The sequence below is a fragment of the Palaemon carinicauda genome, chromosome 36, assembly GCF_036898095.1.
Source record: "Palaemon carinicauda isolate YSFRI2023 chromosome 36, ASM3689809v2, whole genome shotgun sequence".
NCBI lineage: Eukaryota > Metazoa > Arthropoda > Malacostraca > Decapoda > Palaemonidae > Palaemon > Palaemon carinicauda.
In genome coordinates, this window is record NC_090760.1 from 40482735 (window position 1) to 40501213 (window position 18479).

General features: G+C 37.1%; 2 protein-coding genes across 2 annotated transcripts in view; one reads left to right on the forward strand and one right to left on the reverse strand.

The window, feature by feature from the left end:
- LOC137628836 (tripartite motif-containing protein 59-like) overlaps window positions 1-18479 on the forward strand; it is a 281529-nt gene that overhangs the window by 14127 nt on the left and 248923 nt on the right. The window lies entirely within an intron of this gene.
- The window catches only part of LOC137628834 (uncharacterized), a 147493-nt gene continuing 143057 nt past the window's right edge, over window positions 14044-18479 (reverse strand). Inside the window, exon 16 of the mRNA XM_068360077.1 lies at window positions 14044-18358. Coding sequence (XP_068216178.1) covers window positions 18164-18358 — 195 coding nt within the window. The 3' untranslated portion in view covers window positions 14044-18163. The remainder of the gene's footprint in view (window positions 18359-18479) is intronic.

Below are 18479 nucleotides of genomic sequence, written 5' to 3' on the forward strand. Positions count from 1 at the left end.
AAGACACATTCAGATAGCATACACACACACGTCTGCAATGCCAACAGGTATACAAATGGTTGTGACAGAAAAACAAAAAACCATTTTAAAACACTAGTTTAGGTTAAACTCACTTTCATAAAGGGAAATCCAGCGTTTCCTATCCGAGAAATACGATCTTTCTTGGTACCTAAACTGTCATGGTAGATGATAATAATGAAAGTTATGAAACGGAATACGCCTTCTAGTCTCTTTTTCAGATCAGTGTGTATGACGTCATTAGTGAACGTTTACTGTTGATGCCAAGGATCTTAAAGAATCTAAAAAGGAACTAAAGTTTTGAAATGTCTACGAAGCTTTTGAAAAATTCATCAAAATCTTCATAAAAGTTGAATGACTAAATTGAAAATGGCAACGGGGTGAAATCCTTCAATTCTTTCTGTGTATCATCAAAATTTGTTTCTGGTGACTCAAGATATTCTGGCTAACCTGGTAATAGTGTTGGTTTCCCCTGTGTGCGTAAACAAATCAGCGCAGAAATGAGTGACTTAATAGCAATATAAGAAATCATAATTTAGACATATGAAGGGCTTGTACTGAATTATATTTCAATGTAGAGCTATTTAAACGTAAAAGTTGTCGTTAAAACTCAACGGAATATAATGAAAGTAAGGAATTAACTGTAAAATCTGGACAATTTTAGCAACAGTCCTTTCGGTGTACTGTCAAAAGAACTGGTCGTTCAGGATAAAGTAGACGTTCATGATTTATTTTGATTATTGGTTCTCGAAATGCATTTAATCCGAGTGGACAAAACAACAGATGATTAGATGTTTAAAGTAAACAATTTTCTATATAGCTCAATATGTTACATTTATATACATTCTAGAGCCACATCAATGCAATTAGAAATATAATTATGTAACTATTACATTTGCAATATCAACGGAATTCATTGCTCAACGGAAACAACTATGCAGTTTTTCCTTATTTCCTTTCCTCACTGGGCTATTTTCCCTTGTTGGAGCCCTTGGGCTTATAGTATCCTGCTTTTCCAACTAGAGTTGTAGCTTAGCAAATAATAAGAATAATAATATTAACTAATTTTTCAATGCGGAAATGGTACCTGAATATTAACAAGTTTTCCACGTTGTTAGATTCAAATTCAAATTCAAATTCAAAAAAGTTTATTGACATATAGATACATCAAATGGGATGTATTAGCTAATGCATCCCCAACAAAACTTATTACAATGCTCCTTTATCTATTCCAGTAAAACCTAGGAAACTAGTTAACAATTTCTTTTGCGATATTATTATTTAAGACAAAGCAAACTTGCTCAGTAACACCATTAATAGAAACATTTCTAAATTCCCTAAGTTTATCACATTCTAACATATAATGATGCAGAGTATGCGAGTATGCTTCACCACACAATCTACAGGGTATTAGATCTGTTGGGAAAATGATGCAAGAACCATTACTATATTCCTTGCGAACACAAGATAAGAAAAACAAAGGAGGAACGTTTGCTATGATTTGTCTTGAACTCCCGAGAGAAAAGAAGAGAAACGCCCTCTGGGGGCTTCCAATGATCACAGAAAAAGGATAAAGCAATGGGAAAATGATGCATGAACCATTACTATATTCCTTGCGAACACAAGATAAGAAAAACAAAGGAGGAACGTTTGCTATGATTTGTCTTGAACTCCCGAGAGAAAAGAAAAGAAACGCCCTCTGGGGCTTCCAATGATCACAGAAAAAGGATAAAGCAATGGTTTCTTGACAATAAACACTATAATGATATTAAGAATAACTTGAAAATTATTATGTTGGGGTCAGAATATTCCTTATTATTAATCTGTTATTATTTATTTAGTTGATTTCATCATCAACAACGATTTTCATAGTTAAATTGCAACGGACGGGAGTTATTTGTTTTGAAGTATTGGTAACTATGAGGCAATGTCAAAGATGTTAAATTTAGCTGTTTTCTAAAAAATGTATTAATGTATTAGCTTAAAGTCTACCTAAAATTCCAATGTAAAATAGTTACGTTTTTTTTAAAATAGCTTTAAAAAAAATAGTTCCACTGCTCATAATACAAAAAAAAAAAAATTATTAGAAAGGAATAAACAACGGGTACTTGCAAGAAATTAGGACAAAAGGGTGACTTAGAATATTTATTGGTGACCGTATGGGAACACGGACAGTTTTTAAGTCAAATAATCTGAACTGAAATGAGTAGGCCTACGAATTTCTTTGTTATAGACCTATTAGAATCTCGATAGATATTCTTAACTTATCAGTCAAGCAGTTGGTGTCTTCGTATCATTGGAATATCAAAACTCTCTCTCTCTCTCTCTCTCTCTCTCTCTCTCTCCTCTCTCTCTCTCTCTCTTCTCTCTCTCTCTCGTCTCTCTCTCTCTGTGGTTGTTTCAATGTGCAAATGATTAGGTAATTCTTCATACATATGCTACATACTTCGTAGTCATTTAATTTTGTCTACTTTTGGATACCCCCCCCCTCTCTCTCTCTCTCTCTCTCTCCTCTCTCTCCTCTCTCTCTCTCTCTCCTCTCTCTCTCTCTCCTCTCTCTCTCTCTCTCTCTAAATGGTCCTTTCCTAATGAATTTGGCCCACCAGGGATTTTCAAAAACTCAAGTACCACCAAAAAAGGGGGTAGGGTGGGGGAGACGGGGGAATCAGATTGGAACATTAGGAGGGACAGCTCAAGTCTAAAGAAAATTGACAAAATACCAAATAAAGGAAAATGAATAAAATGAAACCCAATAGCGTCATACAAATTCAAAATCAAAGAAGTTGAAAATGGCCTTTCACTGATGACAGATCTTAGAAATAGAGGAAGGACAAAAAGCCAAAAAAAGACGAAGAAAAATATATTAATGAAGAAAATTTCTCAGCGTATCATTATAGATAAGAGCACACTTAAATCGTCAAGACAATGTAACCACGAAGACAACATGGCCGGGAAATTATGACAACCATCAAACAATTATATTTTGAAGACAATATAATTTCAAAACAATATAAACAAAGAAATTATGATGGAAATAATATTACTCAAAGACAATATGAACGCTAGGATAATATAACTAATAAGGAAAAACACTGTTTTTATGTATTTCCATCAGAGTAAGAAAAAAGAAATGGACATGGCCAGGATATATACAGAAAATGACAGATAACTGATGAACATTAAGAATAACAGAGCGAGTTCCTAGAGATTGCTAAAGAAGAGGAGGAAGGAAGAGAAGACGATTGACGAGATAAGAAAATGTGCAGGTATAAACTAGCATAGAAAGGCCATGAACAGGACGGGAGTGGAAGAACATGTCTGAGGCCTTTGTCTTGCAGTGGACTAGTTACGGCTGATGATGATGATGATGATACGTAAAGGTTTATTCAACCAGACTTTTGGTTATATATGATCACGTGGAAATTGGCCTATGGTAACAGAAAAACATGGGCATTTGTATCTATCACTAAAATACTGTCTAACGATTCTCCTGACAGGAAATGATATCATGCTTGTCATAAAGATTTTTCTAATCGTCTTTTTAGAACACTTTCAGTTTTATATTCTACTAATGACTGCTTCATCGTAGATTAATCATATGATTAATTTGTTTACACCATATTTGCACTTACTTATGTATGGTAGAGGCAAAATCTCTCAATTGAAGAGTTTAACTTGTTTATAGGAAACTTATTGATTCATATAATAGTTTTGAATGATTTCCAACGAGATTGAATCAAACCTTTATTCTAAAAAGCCATTCGTTCCATTTAAGTGTTTTAAAGAGGTAGCACTTTACTCCTCCTACTGTTTGGAACAGAGACGTTCTGGAGGGTAGAAAGTTTCCTCAAAACTATCTATCTTCAAAACTAAATATCAAATTCAGACAGAAACAAAAACTAAATCTAATCAATTTTTTTCCAGACGATCAATAAAAATATTAACATTCTCCAACATGTAATTGAAGAACTCGATAAATTCCTGAGAAATTATTATTATTGGTATTATTTTCAATCATCTAAAGTGTGAACATAACCAAAGAAGGATTGTTCATCCATAAAAAGACCATATTAATTAAATTTGATCAACAAATTAATCTAAAGATGATAAAAAGATAGTAAGTAACCAACAAAAATACAAGAACATATAAAGGCATCAACAGCTAGTTGTTACTATTATTATCAAAAGCAGACAAGCTACAATCCTATTTGGAAATCCTAAGGACATTGGCAAGAGAAACAGGCTCGTGCCGAAAAGAAATGGAAAAGTATAGAATAAACAACAAAAGAGAAACAAGAGAAAAATATTACGATAAGTAACACGATTAAACAGACCAGCGTCATATAAACAAAGAGACAAGACTTGTATCAACGGAAAATAATTTGCACCAAGTTCGAACTTCTGAAATTCCACCGATTCAACTATTTGATTGAAGATTTAAAAGGTTTAAAGGCCATTCATGAATGGGAGAGGCAAAAGACAGTCACATTCCCCTATCAAGAAGGACAATGACATAGAGACTGACCATATATACATATGATCAGCGCCCAAACCCCTCTCCAACCAAGCTAGGACCAAGGAGGACCAGACAATGGCTGATGATGACTTAGAAGATAGTCCTATAGGTTCCATCAAACCCCCCTTCCTTAGCTCACAAGGATGGTGAGGCTGCAGCGACCAAAGAAACTAACGAGTTTGAGCGGGACTTGAACCCTCGTCTGGCAATCACCAGTCAGGGACGTTACCAGTAAGGTCACAACAACCCTAATTTCGTTACAGATGGAATGAAATTTCTAAAAAGCTGTGGTATTGGACCTTATGAAGGGGAACTTGAGACCTAGAATTTACTGCATACCTTGAATTACGCATTGCATGGTATAGTCTTGGATATATGAATGAAAATCATAGTTAGAATTAGAACTAGGCCTATTGTTTCGAAAATGGGCTGGTCTGTATAATGTAGCTATGAGCCTAGATTACATAGATATTGTTTTTTATATTTTATCAACAAAACAGAAAATATAGCTTACGATATCAACTGATACGATCGCTCAATCAGAATGTCGTCATTTCAACATTTTAATATTCTATTTTGTATTGCGAGGAGGTATGATAATTACGTATATTTTTGTATAAGCACCGTAATATATACCTCTGTACAGCATATCCTGCAGCTAAAATGTGTCAGTTCTTGATATATCTCTAACATTATTCAAACTGTTCTTATGTGGAGTAATTTGAGGCACCATCACTTCTATCTACTAAATTTCATTTACAATATAAATGATTGAGATGAAACGAGCTTTGTATCAAAGCAATGAGCCAGTAAATAATGTAATTTACGTAAAAAAAACAAAAAAACAACATTGATTTTCAAAATACCCTGGATAGGCTAAAACACTTTGTTTGGAGATGAGGTGATAAGTTTAAAATCGTATGCCATTTAAATTTTTTAATTATATTAAAAGAAAGAAAAGTATGTAACGTTGATATTACCTATGAGTAAAAGGCTAAATGTATGAACTTGTGTGAACAGTATGATACCGTAAACCTTAAAACTTATTTAGCTGGCATTAAAATAGCTTAGTTACTATTCAAAAAATCTTCCTAGTAAAAGAAAACGGACAAGTTACCTGCAATGGCTAATAAAGAAAATGAAATCAGATAATTTTAATGGGTAACAATTGTATTTAAGTCATCTCCCTACAGAAATAATCTAATCGTAACTTGCAAGGTTCCTTCATTATTATTATTATTATTAAAGAAACTATGCCACTACAAAAGCTGATGTATGATATCCACAATTAATGATATTACTTTTATTAAAGAATATTCAGATTGTTTTTCCAATTTCTTGATCTCAAAACGGTTGTAGTTAAATTCTACAAAAATTCTCTCTCCGATTTCGTGGCGAAAGATTCACGTCACAGAATTGCATTAGTACTTTATAAACATGAAAAAAAAAACTAGCGACTTTATGATCTTACTAAGCAGAAGCAGCTCGTGAAAAATTGAATTTTCCAAAGAACTTGAATTTCCGAGAGAAAATATTGACGGAATAACACATAAAACAACATTAAAATAGATCCGTAGTCTGTGACATTAGGAGAGAATGGTGACAGAAAATCGGTGCAGGCAACGAACTAAACTCGCCATATTGCTAATTGAATTTTCTAAAAAATTCAATTTTGAAGATTCACAATATCAAAGTTATCTCAAAAGAAGATATTGCTAGAAATTTAATGTTAATATTAATGACACTGACGGCATTTTTTTTTCTTTTGCTTTTAAATGGGATGAGGTTTTAGATTTTCTTTTCTTTTGGAAGTTTATTTCTACCTCACCTTCTGAATGGTTACCTAGAAACCATCAATATTGTAAAAGGTATGAAGGATAATCTCATTTTAAAATTACATTATTGTTAATGTTAATTATCATATATATGGTCGTATTCCAGAAAGTACTTTATGACTGGATTTTTAATAACTATCATTTGATCCACATTCCAGGATTTCCAGGTGTCTAGAGTCTGAGCTTACAACCACAGATTCCAAGTCTGCAGAGCTTAGCCACGTGTAAACCAATTTCACTGATTTCTGCATTGCTAGCTGTTTGCTAGTAGAATCCTCGAAATGGGGACCATAGCTAGTCCTAAGGTAGATTACTAAAGCAATGAAAAAAGTTACTCCTACCGGACAAATAGCTGGGAACCATCGACAGATATATTCTTTTCTTGCGAATCAATTTGTTTTATTTTGTTAACTCTTTAGCTATCGTAAGCAGCTCTTCTAGGAGAACACCACTCCAAAATCAAACCATTGTTCTCTAGTGTTGGGTAGTGCCATAGCCTCTGTACCATGGTTTCCCACTCTCTTGGGTTAGAGTTCTCTTGCTTGAGGGTACACTCAGGCACACTATTCTATCTCATTCCTCTTCCTCTTGTTGTGTTGAAGTTTTATAGTTTATATAGAAAATATTTATTTTGGTGATGGTGTTAAAATATTTCATTTTTCCTTGTTTCCTTTCCTCACTGGGCTACTTTACCCTGTTGGAGCCCTTGGGCTTATAGCATCTTGCTTTTCCAACTAGGGTTGTAGCCTAGCTAGTAGTAATAATAATAATAATAATAATAATAATAATAATAATAATAATAATAATAACTCTGTAAGATAGCAATAGCCTGTATCGAATGGGATGTGTAGGATTACTTCTCGTTTGTTTTTTCGACTAGCATTATCCCTTCTCATTCATTGTTAAATTACTAACCTAAATTTAGACAGCATTAAAGTCAAGCCCTTTTGGTCTTTACACCATCGATCAATTAAAGGCGAAACTCTTTCATTGTGGTCAGTTTAAGTGATTACCACTATAGAGTAACCATCTAGACTATATGAAGTTAATTTGATGAAACATTCGTTTTAGGGTTATACCTTCTGATGGGAAGACACCGATAAAATCCAATCTTCTGCTTCTGTTTAAGAAAAGTTTTTGGGATCTGGGAAAAACTGAAATTAAACAGTGAATCTTCCTATTCAATTTTGAAAACAAGATTCCTTGAAATGCATCTATTCCATAGAACTTTCTATTCCCTTTTCTCTCAGATTCTGGAAAACATTCTTTTCATAGCCTCCTGGCTAGTAGTGGTAACGTGTTTGCCTCGCATTCGCGTGGCAAGAGATCGATCCATGCCCAGGGCCGTGAGTGTGAGCTGTTTACTGGGGAGGCTACTGCTGTGGTAGGGCACCACAGTGGGGGGTTGGGCTTGCCCGGCTGACGTTCTGGTGAGCATCTATTCTGATGGAACTGAAACCAGAAACCTTTAACCTTTAAATGTTTCAAGCAATCTAACTGGAAAATACTTCGATTAAATCTTAATGATTTGGTTTTGAGTTTAAGATGTTTTTGTTTTATCCATTTGCAAGGTGCTATTGCATTACAAAGTACTTTGTAATTATTGATAGTAGTATTAATGGTTGTGAATATCTCTGTCTTCATAACTTGTTCTCAATTGGGAGATCCCCAAGACATAACCACTGTTATGATGTTGGAGTTGTTGTGGCCTGATTGGTAACGTCTCTGCCTGGCGTTTGCCAGACGGAGGTTCGAGTACCGCTCAGACTCGTTCATGACTTTAGTGTCTGCAACCTTACCATCCTTGTGAGCTAAGGTTGGGGGTTTTGGGGGAGACAATACATCTATCTATTGAGTCATCAGCAGCCATTGCCTGGCCCTCCCTGGTCCTAGCTTGGGTGGAGAGGGGGCTTGGGCGCTGATCATATAATATAAGGTCAGTCTCTAGGGCATTATCCTAATTGCTAAATCAATGTCACTGTCCCTTGCCTCTGCCATTCATGAGTGACCTTTAAACTCACAAAGGTGCGTTGATGCTAAGCTTGGGTGGAGAGGGGGCTTGGGCGCTGATCATATAGTATAGGGTCAGTCTCTAGGGCATTATCCTAATTGCTAGATCAATGTCACTGTCCCTTGCCTCTGCCATTCATGAGTGACCTTTAGACCCAAAGGTGCGTTGATGCTAAGTTTTCCTAGTCAAAGACGGAATCTAAAGTCTAGCCTACCAGTTCTATTGTAACGGTCGCTACAAAATCACGTCACTTACATGTTTAGGAGCTGGATAGTGAACAGGGGACTCAAGAACAACTTCCAAATATTAGAAAAACTGAAATTACTGAGAGATTTAATTACATTACCTTTCTCATCTTCTTTGATTTTCTTTTTTTGTCGAGTCACGAATATCTATCATAAATTGAGACCTTTTTAATATTTCTTGATAACTACAAATGTAACTCGCATACTCTTTGTCCTCTGTAAGATGCATCTTGTGAGGGTAACTCCCATATCACGAAATAGGTAAATTATCAAAACAAATAAAGATTTTATCTGGGATTTAGATCTGCGTTCCTGATAGAGAATTAGTTTCAAGATTGAGAATAGTAAAAAGTAGTCCACTTTCGGCTTGGTTCCTTAAACAACGAGTCGATTTCATAGTGGATTCATTAGGAAAATCTTAAAATGGAAATCAATTGCTTTAGTAATCACATTTAAACCTAATTAAGAAACAAAAAGTATTTAGTCACGTGAATCAATAAACAAGTATTTAATGATGTCAAAGGTAAAAAAAAAACCTATTAGCTACAGACTTGAACCAAAAGTTGCAAATTTCTCCTGTATGAAATTAAATTCTCTTACAAGGATAAGTGACATACCGACAGAGAAAACAAAAGAAAAGCGACTAAGTTTAGCCTACCTCACAGGGAATGAAAAATATCACTTCTTTCTGTCATCTCTCCTAAACACGAGAGTCTGCGAGTGTTCTGTACGTGAGCTATGGGACCTTGACTGCTGAAGGCGGCACTGACGAAGTATAACTGTTTCAGACAAGAAGGAAATATGCCTTACTTCATATTTGTTATTGAGAGCTTAAAAGTGGCGAGTTCTGATTGGCTCACTCGTTCTTGTTGTAATGGTAGTTACTGTCATACGACTGAAGTAACGTAGCCAGGAAGACAAAATAATAGTAATATAATTAAAATAAAGATATTATGAAATTTATTACCTACGTCTAGTAAAACTTGCTATAGATCATCTATATAGTATCGAGTTTGAAGTAAAAGTAAAGTTTTATCAGGAAAGAATCACAGAAGTTTTTCTAAACTATACACTCAAAAACCTCGTATTTCAGTAGCCATTCTAACTTTGATATTTGTCCTTTAACATATCCCTTCTTCTTTACAAAATATTCATGAAATGGAATCACTTCCGAGTCTTATTTCTGACCGATTTCTTTCAAACTTTATTTATTTTGATATTAATTTCCGGTTTTTATGTTGAAGTCAATATATGTAGCGCAATACTGAAGGACAAGTACTTACCACTCATCTTATTTTGGAGTATACCTTGTAGACGTAGACTCTTGATCATTATTGCATGAACGTATGTTATTAACCAAATCTCCAAAACCTATTAGATTAACCAAAATTCCAAAAGCTATTGGATTAACCAAATCTCCAAAAACTATTGGATTAACCAAACCTCCAAAAGCTATTGGATTAACTAAAACTCCAAAAGCTATTGGATTAACCAAAACTCCAAAAGCTATTGGATTAACCAAACCTCCAAAAGTTATTAGATTAACCAAACCTCCAAAAGCTATTGGATTAACCAAACCTCCAAAAGCTATTGGGTTAACCAAACCTTGTTTTTCAATAATTTACTTATACATTCTGTTATAAGTAATTCAGGACAGGCCAGTGAGTCTACCACTTGCCAGTACTTTACCTTTAGTGAACAGAGGCACAAATAAACCATTCTTGTGATTTTTGCACATAAATGAGAGACATTCACTTACTTCTATGTCTAGTTTGAGCACAGACATCCTTTCACTGTTCCTTTTCATATATTTGAGAAAAAACAATAAACTCGGCCGTGTAAAAGCGAAATATACCAATGTTATCCTTTTACATTATCCTAATGTGGTGTATATACATGTCTGTTCATAATTCATGAATATTAACTTCATTTTACTATTAAATTATGGCTTAATATTTTCTTAAATTCACAGACATGTCAGTTACTTCAGGCCAAGACAGAGACTGACCAGACATTCTGTGAGCGCCTTGTGTGGTTCTAAAGGTACTACGTAGCAAGCGTCCCCTTCCACAACCAACTATCATCATACATCCAACTATCATCACACAACCAACTATCATCACACAATCAACTATCATCACTCACTCAACTATCATCACACAACCAACTATCATCACACACCCAACTATCATCACACAATCAACTATCATCACTCACTCAACTATCACCACTCACTCAACTATCCTCACACAACCATCATTGCACACCCAACTATCATCCCACACCCAACTATCACCACTCACTCAACTATCATCACACAACCAACTATCATCACACAACCAACTATTATCACACACCAAAGTATCATCACTCACTCAACTATCATAATACACCCAACTATCATCATACACCCAAATATCATCACACAACCAACTATCATCATACACTCAACTATCATCACACACCCAACTATCATCACACATCCAACTATCATCACACACCCAACTACCATCACACAACCATCATCACACACCCAAATATCATCACACATCCAACTATCATCGCACAACAAACTATCATCACACATCCAACTATCATCACACCCCCAACTATCATCACACATCCAACTATCATCACACAACCAACTATCATCGCACAACCAACTATCATCATACATCCAACTATCATCACACAACCAACTATCATCATCATACTCATTTATCATCACACAACCAACTATCATCGCACAACCAACTATCATCATACATCCAACTATCATCACACAACCAACTATCATCATCATACTCATTTATCATCACACAACCAACTATCATCGCACAACCAACTATCATCACACATCCAACTATCATCACACAACCAACTATTATCATCATACTCATTTATCATCACACAACCAACTATCATCGCACAACCAACTATCATCACACCCCCAACTATCATCACACAACCAACTATCATCACACCCCCAACTATCATCACACAACCAACTATCATCACACCCCCAACTATCATCACACAACCAACTATCATCATCATACTCATTTATCATCACACAACCAACTATCATCGCACAACCATCATCATACATCCAACTATCATCACACAACCAACTATCATCACACCCCCAACTATCATCACACAACCAACTATCATCATCGTACTCATTTATCATCACACAACCAACTATCATCACACAACCAACTATCATGATACATCCAACTATCATCACACAACCAACTATCATCATCATACTCATTTATCATCACACAACCAACTATCATCATACATCCATCTATCATGACACACCTAACTATCATCACACCCCCAACTATCATCACACATCCAACTATCATCACAGAACCAACTATCATCATCATACCCAACTATCATCACACAGCTATCATCATACACACAACTATCATCACATAACCAACTATCATTGGACAACCAACTATCATCACACAACCAACTATCATCATCATACCCAACTATCATCACACAGCCATCATCATACACACAACTATCATCACATAACCAACTATCATCACACAACCAACTATCATCACACCCCCAACTATCATCACACATCCAACTATCATCACAGAACCAACTATCATCATCATACCAAACTATCATCACACAGCTATCATCACATAACCAACTATCATCACACAACCAACTATCATCGCACAACCAACTATCATCATACATCCATCTATCATCACACACCTAACTATCATTACACCCCCAACTATCATCACACACACAACTTTCATCACATAACCAACTATCATCATCATACCCAACTATCATCACACAGCTATCATCATACACACAACTATCATCACATAACCAACTATCATCACACAACCAACGATCATCACATAACCAACTTGCATCACACACCCAACTATCATCACACACCCAACTATCATCGCACAACCAACTATCATCGCACAACAAACTATCATCATACACACAACTATCATCACATAACCAACTATCATCGCACAACAAACTATCATCACACAACCAACTATCATCATCATACCCAACTATCATCACACAGCCATCATCATACACACAACTATCATCACATAACCAACTATCATCACACAACCAACTATCATCACACCCCCAACTATCATCACACATCCAACTATCATCACAGAACCAACTATCATCATCATACCCAACTATCATCACACAGCTATCATCACATAACCAACTATCATCACACAACCAACTATCATCGCACAACCAACTATCATCATACATCCATCTATCATCACACACCTAACTATCATTACACCCCCAACTATCATCACACACACAACTATCATCACATAACCAACTATCATCATCATACCCAACTATCATCACACAGCTATCATCATACACACAACTATCATCACATAACCAACTATCATCACACATCCAACTATCATCACACAACCATCATCACATAACCAACTTGCATCACAGACCCAACTATCATCACACACCCAACTATCATCACACACACAACTATCATCGCACAACCAACTATCATCACACAACCAACTATCATCACACATCCAACTATCATCACACAACCATCATCACATAACCAACTTGCATCACAGACCCAACTATCATCACACACCCAACTATCATCACACACACAACTATCATCGCACAACCAACTATCATCACACAACCAACTATCATCACATAACCAACTATCATCACACAACCATCATCACATAACCAACTTGCATCACACACCCAACTATCATCACACACCCAACTATCATCGCACAACCAATTATCATCGCACAACAAACTATCATCATCATACTCAACTATCATCACACAACCAACTATCATCACACACCCAATTATCATCGCACAACAAACTATCATCATACACACAACTATCATCGCACAACCAACTATCATCACACAACCAACTATCAACACAAATCCAACTATCATCACACACCCAACTATCATCATACACTCAACTATCATCACACAACCATCATCACATAACTAACTATCATCACGCACCCAACTATCATCGCACAACCAACTATTATCACACAACCAGCTATCATCATACAAACAACTATCATCACACAACCAACTATCTTCACACAACCAACTATCATCGCACAACCAACTATCATCGCACACTCAATTATCATCACACAACCATCATCGCACAACCAACGATCATCGCACAACCAGCTATCATCATACACAAAACTATCATCACACAACCAACTATCATCACATAACCAACTACCATCACACACCCAACTATCATTGCACACCCGGCCCCCATCCCCCCAAAAAAAAACAAACAAAAAAAACCCACAGCAAATAGAAGAGGAAAATGAGAGTGCCTTTCATCTTGGAATCAGAGATGTATTTGAAGGCAATGAGTCGTCATTCCGATAGGAGTTGATGAAGACAATATCATATAATTGATCAATATAACTAATCATTGGCTGTGAACTGTCACCGTTTTTTTTCTTCAACGAGAGAATTGCATTTGCTCTGATGTGTTCATTCAAGAAGATCACAGATTCTTTTATTTTTATGTCAAAGAGGAAGATATACAAATATACAGACACACATTTACTTTGTCAAAACCGTGTTTTAATCGGATCTTGTTCTGCTGAAAGATTTAGTCCATCACAAAATGTGGACAACATCTTGGTCACCACATGGTCACCACATCATCATTGTAATAATCATTCTTGTCATTGTCACTATCATCGTCGTACACTACACATTATAATCATCATTGACACGATCGAAAAAAATTTCACAATACAAAGATCGTCGGTGTTTCACTGCACGAAGCTGACTTGCATCCACACACCACTTGGGCCAGTGTCTGTTCACTGATGCTGTTATCAAAACAGGGTTTTGATATAAGTAAAGGACAACATCTGTAGCAATCTGGTTACGGTCATTTATGCTAAAAGAAAAGTGATTATTTGTTTCCAGTCTGCTTTTAGTAATTCCTGTTATCCGTTGAAGTTTTTTTTTTATGCTTCTCTTTGGGTAAATGATAATAATAACCATAATGATTAGAAGTTGGTTCAGAGATCAGAGGAAATTTGTGTTTATGAAGAAGTAGGAGAAGGAAGGAGCTGAAGAAGTAGCTTCGGTGTAAAGTATATATATATATATATATATAAAAAGGCAATTATATATCATCCTACTGTGATATAAAGAGATCCTTTGACATAGACCATTCGTTCTCTGCTTTGTCCTTCTCGAAGGTTCTTCAACCGCTAAACTCTCTCTCTTTCCAGTCTGTTACATCACCTTTGGGGAATTAAAAACTGTACAAGACTAGCATTCCGTAACGTCCACATGTACTGTATATACTATATTTATATATGTATATGTATATATAAATTTCAGTCATTAACCATTAAAAAAAACCTTCACACACAACCAACACTTCATATACCGATATGCAAAAATCCTTCAAGTTACATCGGAGTTTAATGACTTAAATTAGAGTAAAATCACACAGGAAGAGATCACAGAACCACCACCGGAGGAGGAGGAGGAGGAGGAGGAGGAGGAAGAGGAGGAGGAAAGGAGGAGGATGAGGAGGAATAGAAGTAACAGGGAAAGAAAGAATAGCAAAGAGGAGCAGGAGCAGGAAGGGGAAGAGTAGGATAAGGGTAAGGATAAGGGAGAGAGTGACGCACCCACAAAAGGTACGGTCCGTCCATCCGTTGGGTGTCTGCTATAATTATTATTATTATATTATAATTATTATTAGTAGTATTAGTATTAGTATTATCTTTATTAATATTATTATTACATATAGAAACAATCAATGTTGTCACGTATGATCAAAATAGGAAACAAACAAAATTTCTCTCTCTGGAAGCCTACATTCGATTCCAATGTGTACCATCTGTGTGTGTGTATGTTCGTGTGTGTGTGTGTGTACGTCTGCATGTGCGTGTGAGCTTTGTTAATTAATTATGAGGATGGACACACTGGAATGAATCCCAGCCAAAAAGGATAAACTTGTCAAAGGTTGATAAAAGGGAATTGGGGTGGTTCAAAAAAGCCTTTGATTTCATTCGTTGACACGAACAGAAAGTAAACGCAAAGAACTGAAAAGAGAGAGAGAGAGAGAGAGAGAGAGAGAGAGAGAGAGAGAGAGAGAGAGAGAGAGAGAGAGAGAGAGAGAGAGAGAGAGATAAATAAGGAATCGAACAAGACTTTACGACGAGCTCAATGACGACAGGTTGATTGATTGATGTATATCAAGTCCGGGTCCAAACGTCCTTCACATATGGGGATGGAAAAGAGGATGTTCCTACAACTACGGGACTCGAGAGGATGAGACAGAGGTACTACTACGAGGAGAAAAAGTCAGAAAGTGGGTCCGTGAGGGATGAGGGGTGGGGGGTGGGGGGGTTAGAGATTTGGGGTTCTTCCTACTGCTAATGGATGGGAAGGAAGGCAGAGATATAAATCCACGAGGAAGAAAGGAAACAAAAAAGAAAATATGGGGATTTAAACAGAAGGAGTAAGCTGAAAGACTTCCTGACAAACAGACAGATAACAAAGGGAGAGAAAGCTATGATGCTGCGAAGAGGGGTGGTCAAGTGAGGACAGATATGTCATCCCAATGAAATGAGAGCGGTGGATTTCCCTAGCATGAGAAAGATTTCCCCTAGCTCGGAAAGGAGTTCCCTAGCACAGGAATCATGAGAAACAGTAGCTTTTGAATTCCAGCCAACCAAAAGTCGAGTGAGTTTGGTGAAATCTTGCAGCACAGAGCATTCTCTATGGCCGCTGCAATGATCCAAGTATAAGATTGGGTATTGATTGTATATTGGAGAAGTAGTTATATGCTTATATATATCTATGTATATATTTTTATATATTTATATCTGAATTGCAAGTAAAGAAGGAGCCTTTGGGTGTTTTAGTTTTAGAATTATTACATAGTTATTCCAGGAATTGAATACACGGTTTTAGTCTACGAGGAGCTCAGGATTGGGGAAAGGCTGCAATAATGCTAGTCATTTCAGACTTTAGAGGCCTAAGTTAATCATTTTTTTTTTGTCAACGCAAAGAGGAAAAGATAATAACACAAGTAACACAAAGGAGGAACAGATGGTAACACAAACAACTCTTATTCTTAAGGGAAAAAGCTGTTAACACAATGTCAGTCCGGGTTCTGAGATAACAGTGTCTTGGAAAACCAGATCCAAAATCAGCCAGATAGGACGTACTTAAGTCGAAGGACAAATCCCCCCAAAATCCGATCCATATAATCACTTGAAACCACTGATTTGTAAGACGAGTGATGGAGCTTAAATGAAACGTACTGTATAAAGAACGAGAGAAGAAGAAGAACGAGATGGGATGGGAAGAATTGATGGCGGTGGAGTGGAGTTGAGAAGATGATGGTCTAGGATTTAATCAGGTCATCTCATTACTAATAAGGGTTAGATTTTTCTATGGAGCAAACTTCCACACATGATTAATTCTATTCTGTAATATTATTTAAAGCACTTAGTCAAAATCACAAGCATTGTGACAAAGGCCATGCCCTCCTACTTAAGCGAGGCAGGGGCAGGCTGGAGAAGGTATTGTTAGGTACTACTATCATGGTTTGTAAAAAAATCTGCTCTCAAGGCATTCCCGTGATGAGAGTCCACATGATGGGAAGTTCTTTGGAGGAGGGGAAGGGGTTGAGGGGAGGTTGGGGTTAGGGGGAAGGAGAAGGAAAACAAGGTGGAGGGTGTCAGAGGAAGGGGTGCACTGGGCAATGTCCTGGTGTGTAACTGAAGTGCTGAGGCCCTCTCCCCTCCCCCTGTGGTGTCTCGGAGGGGTACGAGTAGAATATGCATCCCCAGGCTAACCACACAGTTATCCGAGGCCCTCCAAAAATCTCTGTGGCTGGCTGCTACCCTGAAGGGAGGAGGGGCTGTTGTGGCCCCAGGTTGATCTGGTACCCGTGTGCCCAGCTGGGCCTTTGTGGAGATGCTGGCCCCAACCATTGCCCCTGCAGCAAGAGGAGATTCACTTTTTGGGGCAAGTCAGTAACCCCAAAATAATAATAATAATAATAATAATAACCACCTTCCAAGTTTCCACTCTTGCAAATCGATGATATCTTTGAGCCTCATAGAATGCAATTCTGCAATATTTGCAACACAAGCAGTAAGTGTCAGATCTAAGTCTTGAAACCGAGAGATAAAATGGAGCACCCAATGAATAGCCTCACACTCTGCTTGATTGGCAACATTGCAGGCAATTGCAAAAGTGTCGTTGAATCAATTCTCGCACTAGTTTCCGCGGAGGTCTTCGGGGCACGAGCATTTTGGAGCAACGGCAGCAGCAGCAGCAGGCACGTACGTGCTTGATCCCAAATGGCAGAAGAAGAACAGTAGGGAGAGGAGGAAGTAGAGGACGTGGAGGCATGGCGTTGTTTCATTATGTCTTGATGGCCACCCGAAAGGTGTCCATTCGCTATCTTCTACCCGAAGCTGTCTAGACTGGCCATGGAACCCCTGCGAGTCAATGCAGGGAGCGACACCAGTGATGAGGTCCCGAAGAGTTTGTACCAACCAATGACGATGTTTGAAAGGTCCAAATCATCCAGCATGATCTGCGCTAGTCCCATAAAGACTTTCCTGCCTTCCATTCTTCCGTAGTCACCCCAGACGGTCACCTGTCAAGAAAAGAGCGATGTCAAATTCCTAGCAATACAATACACAGAGCAAGGAGGTCTCACCCAGATATTACCTTTCCTGCAATACACAGTTCGGAGGCACCATAAGGAGGTGGCGTAA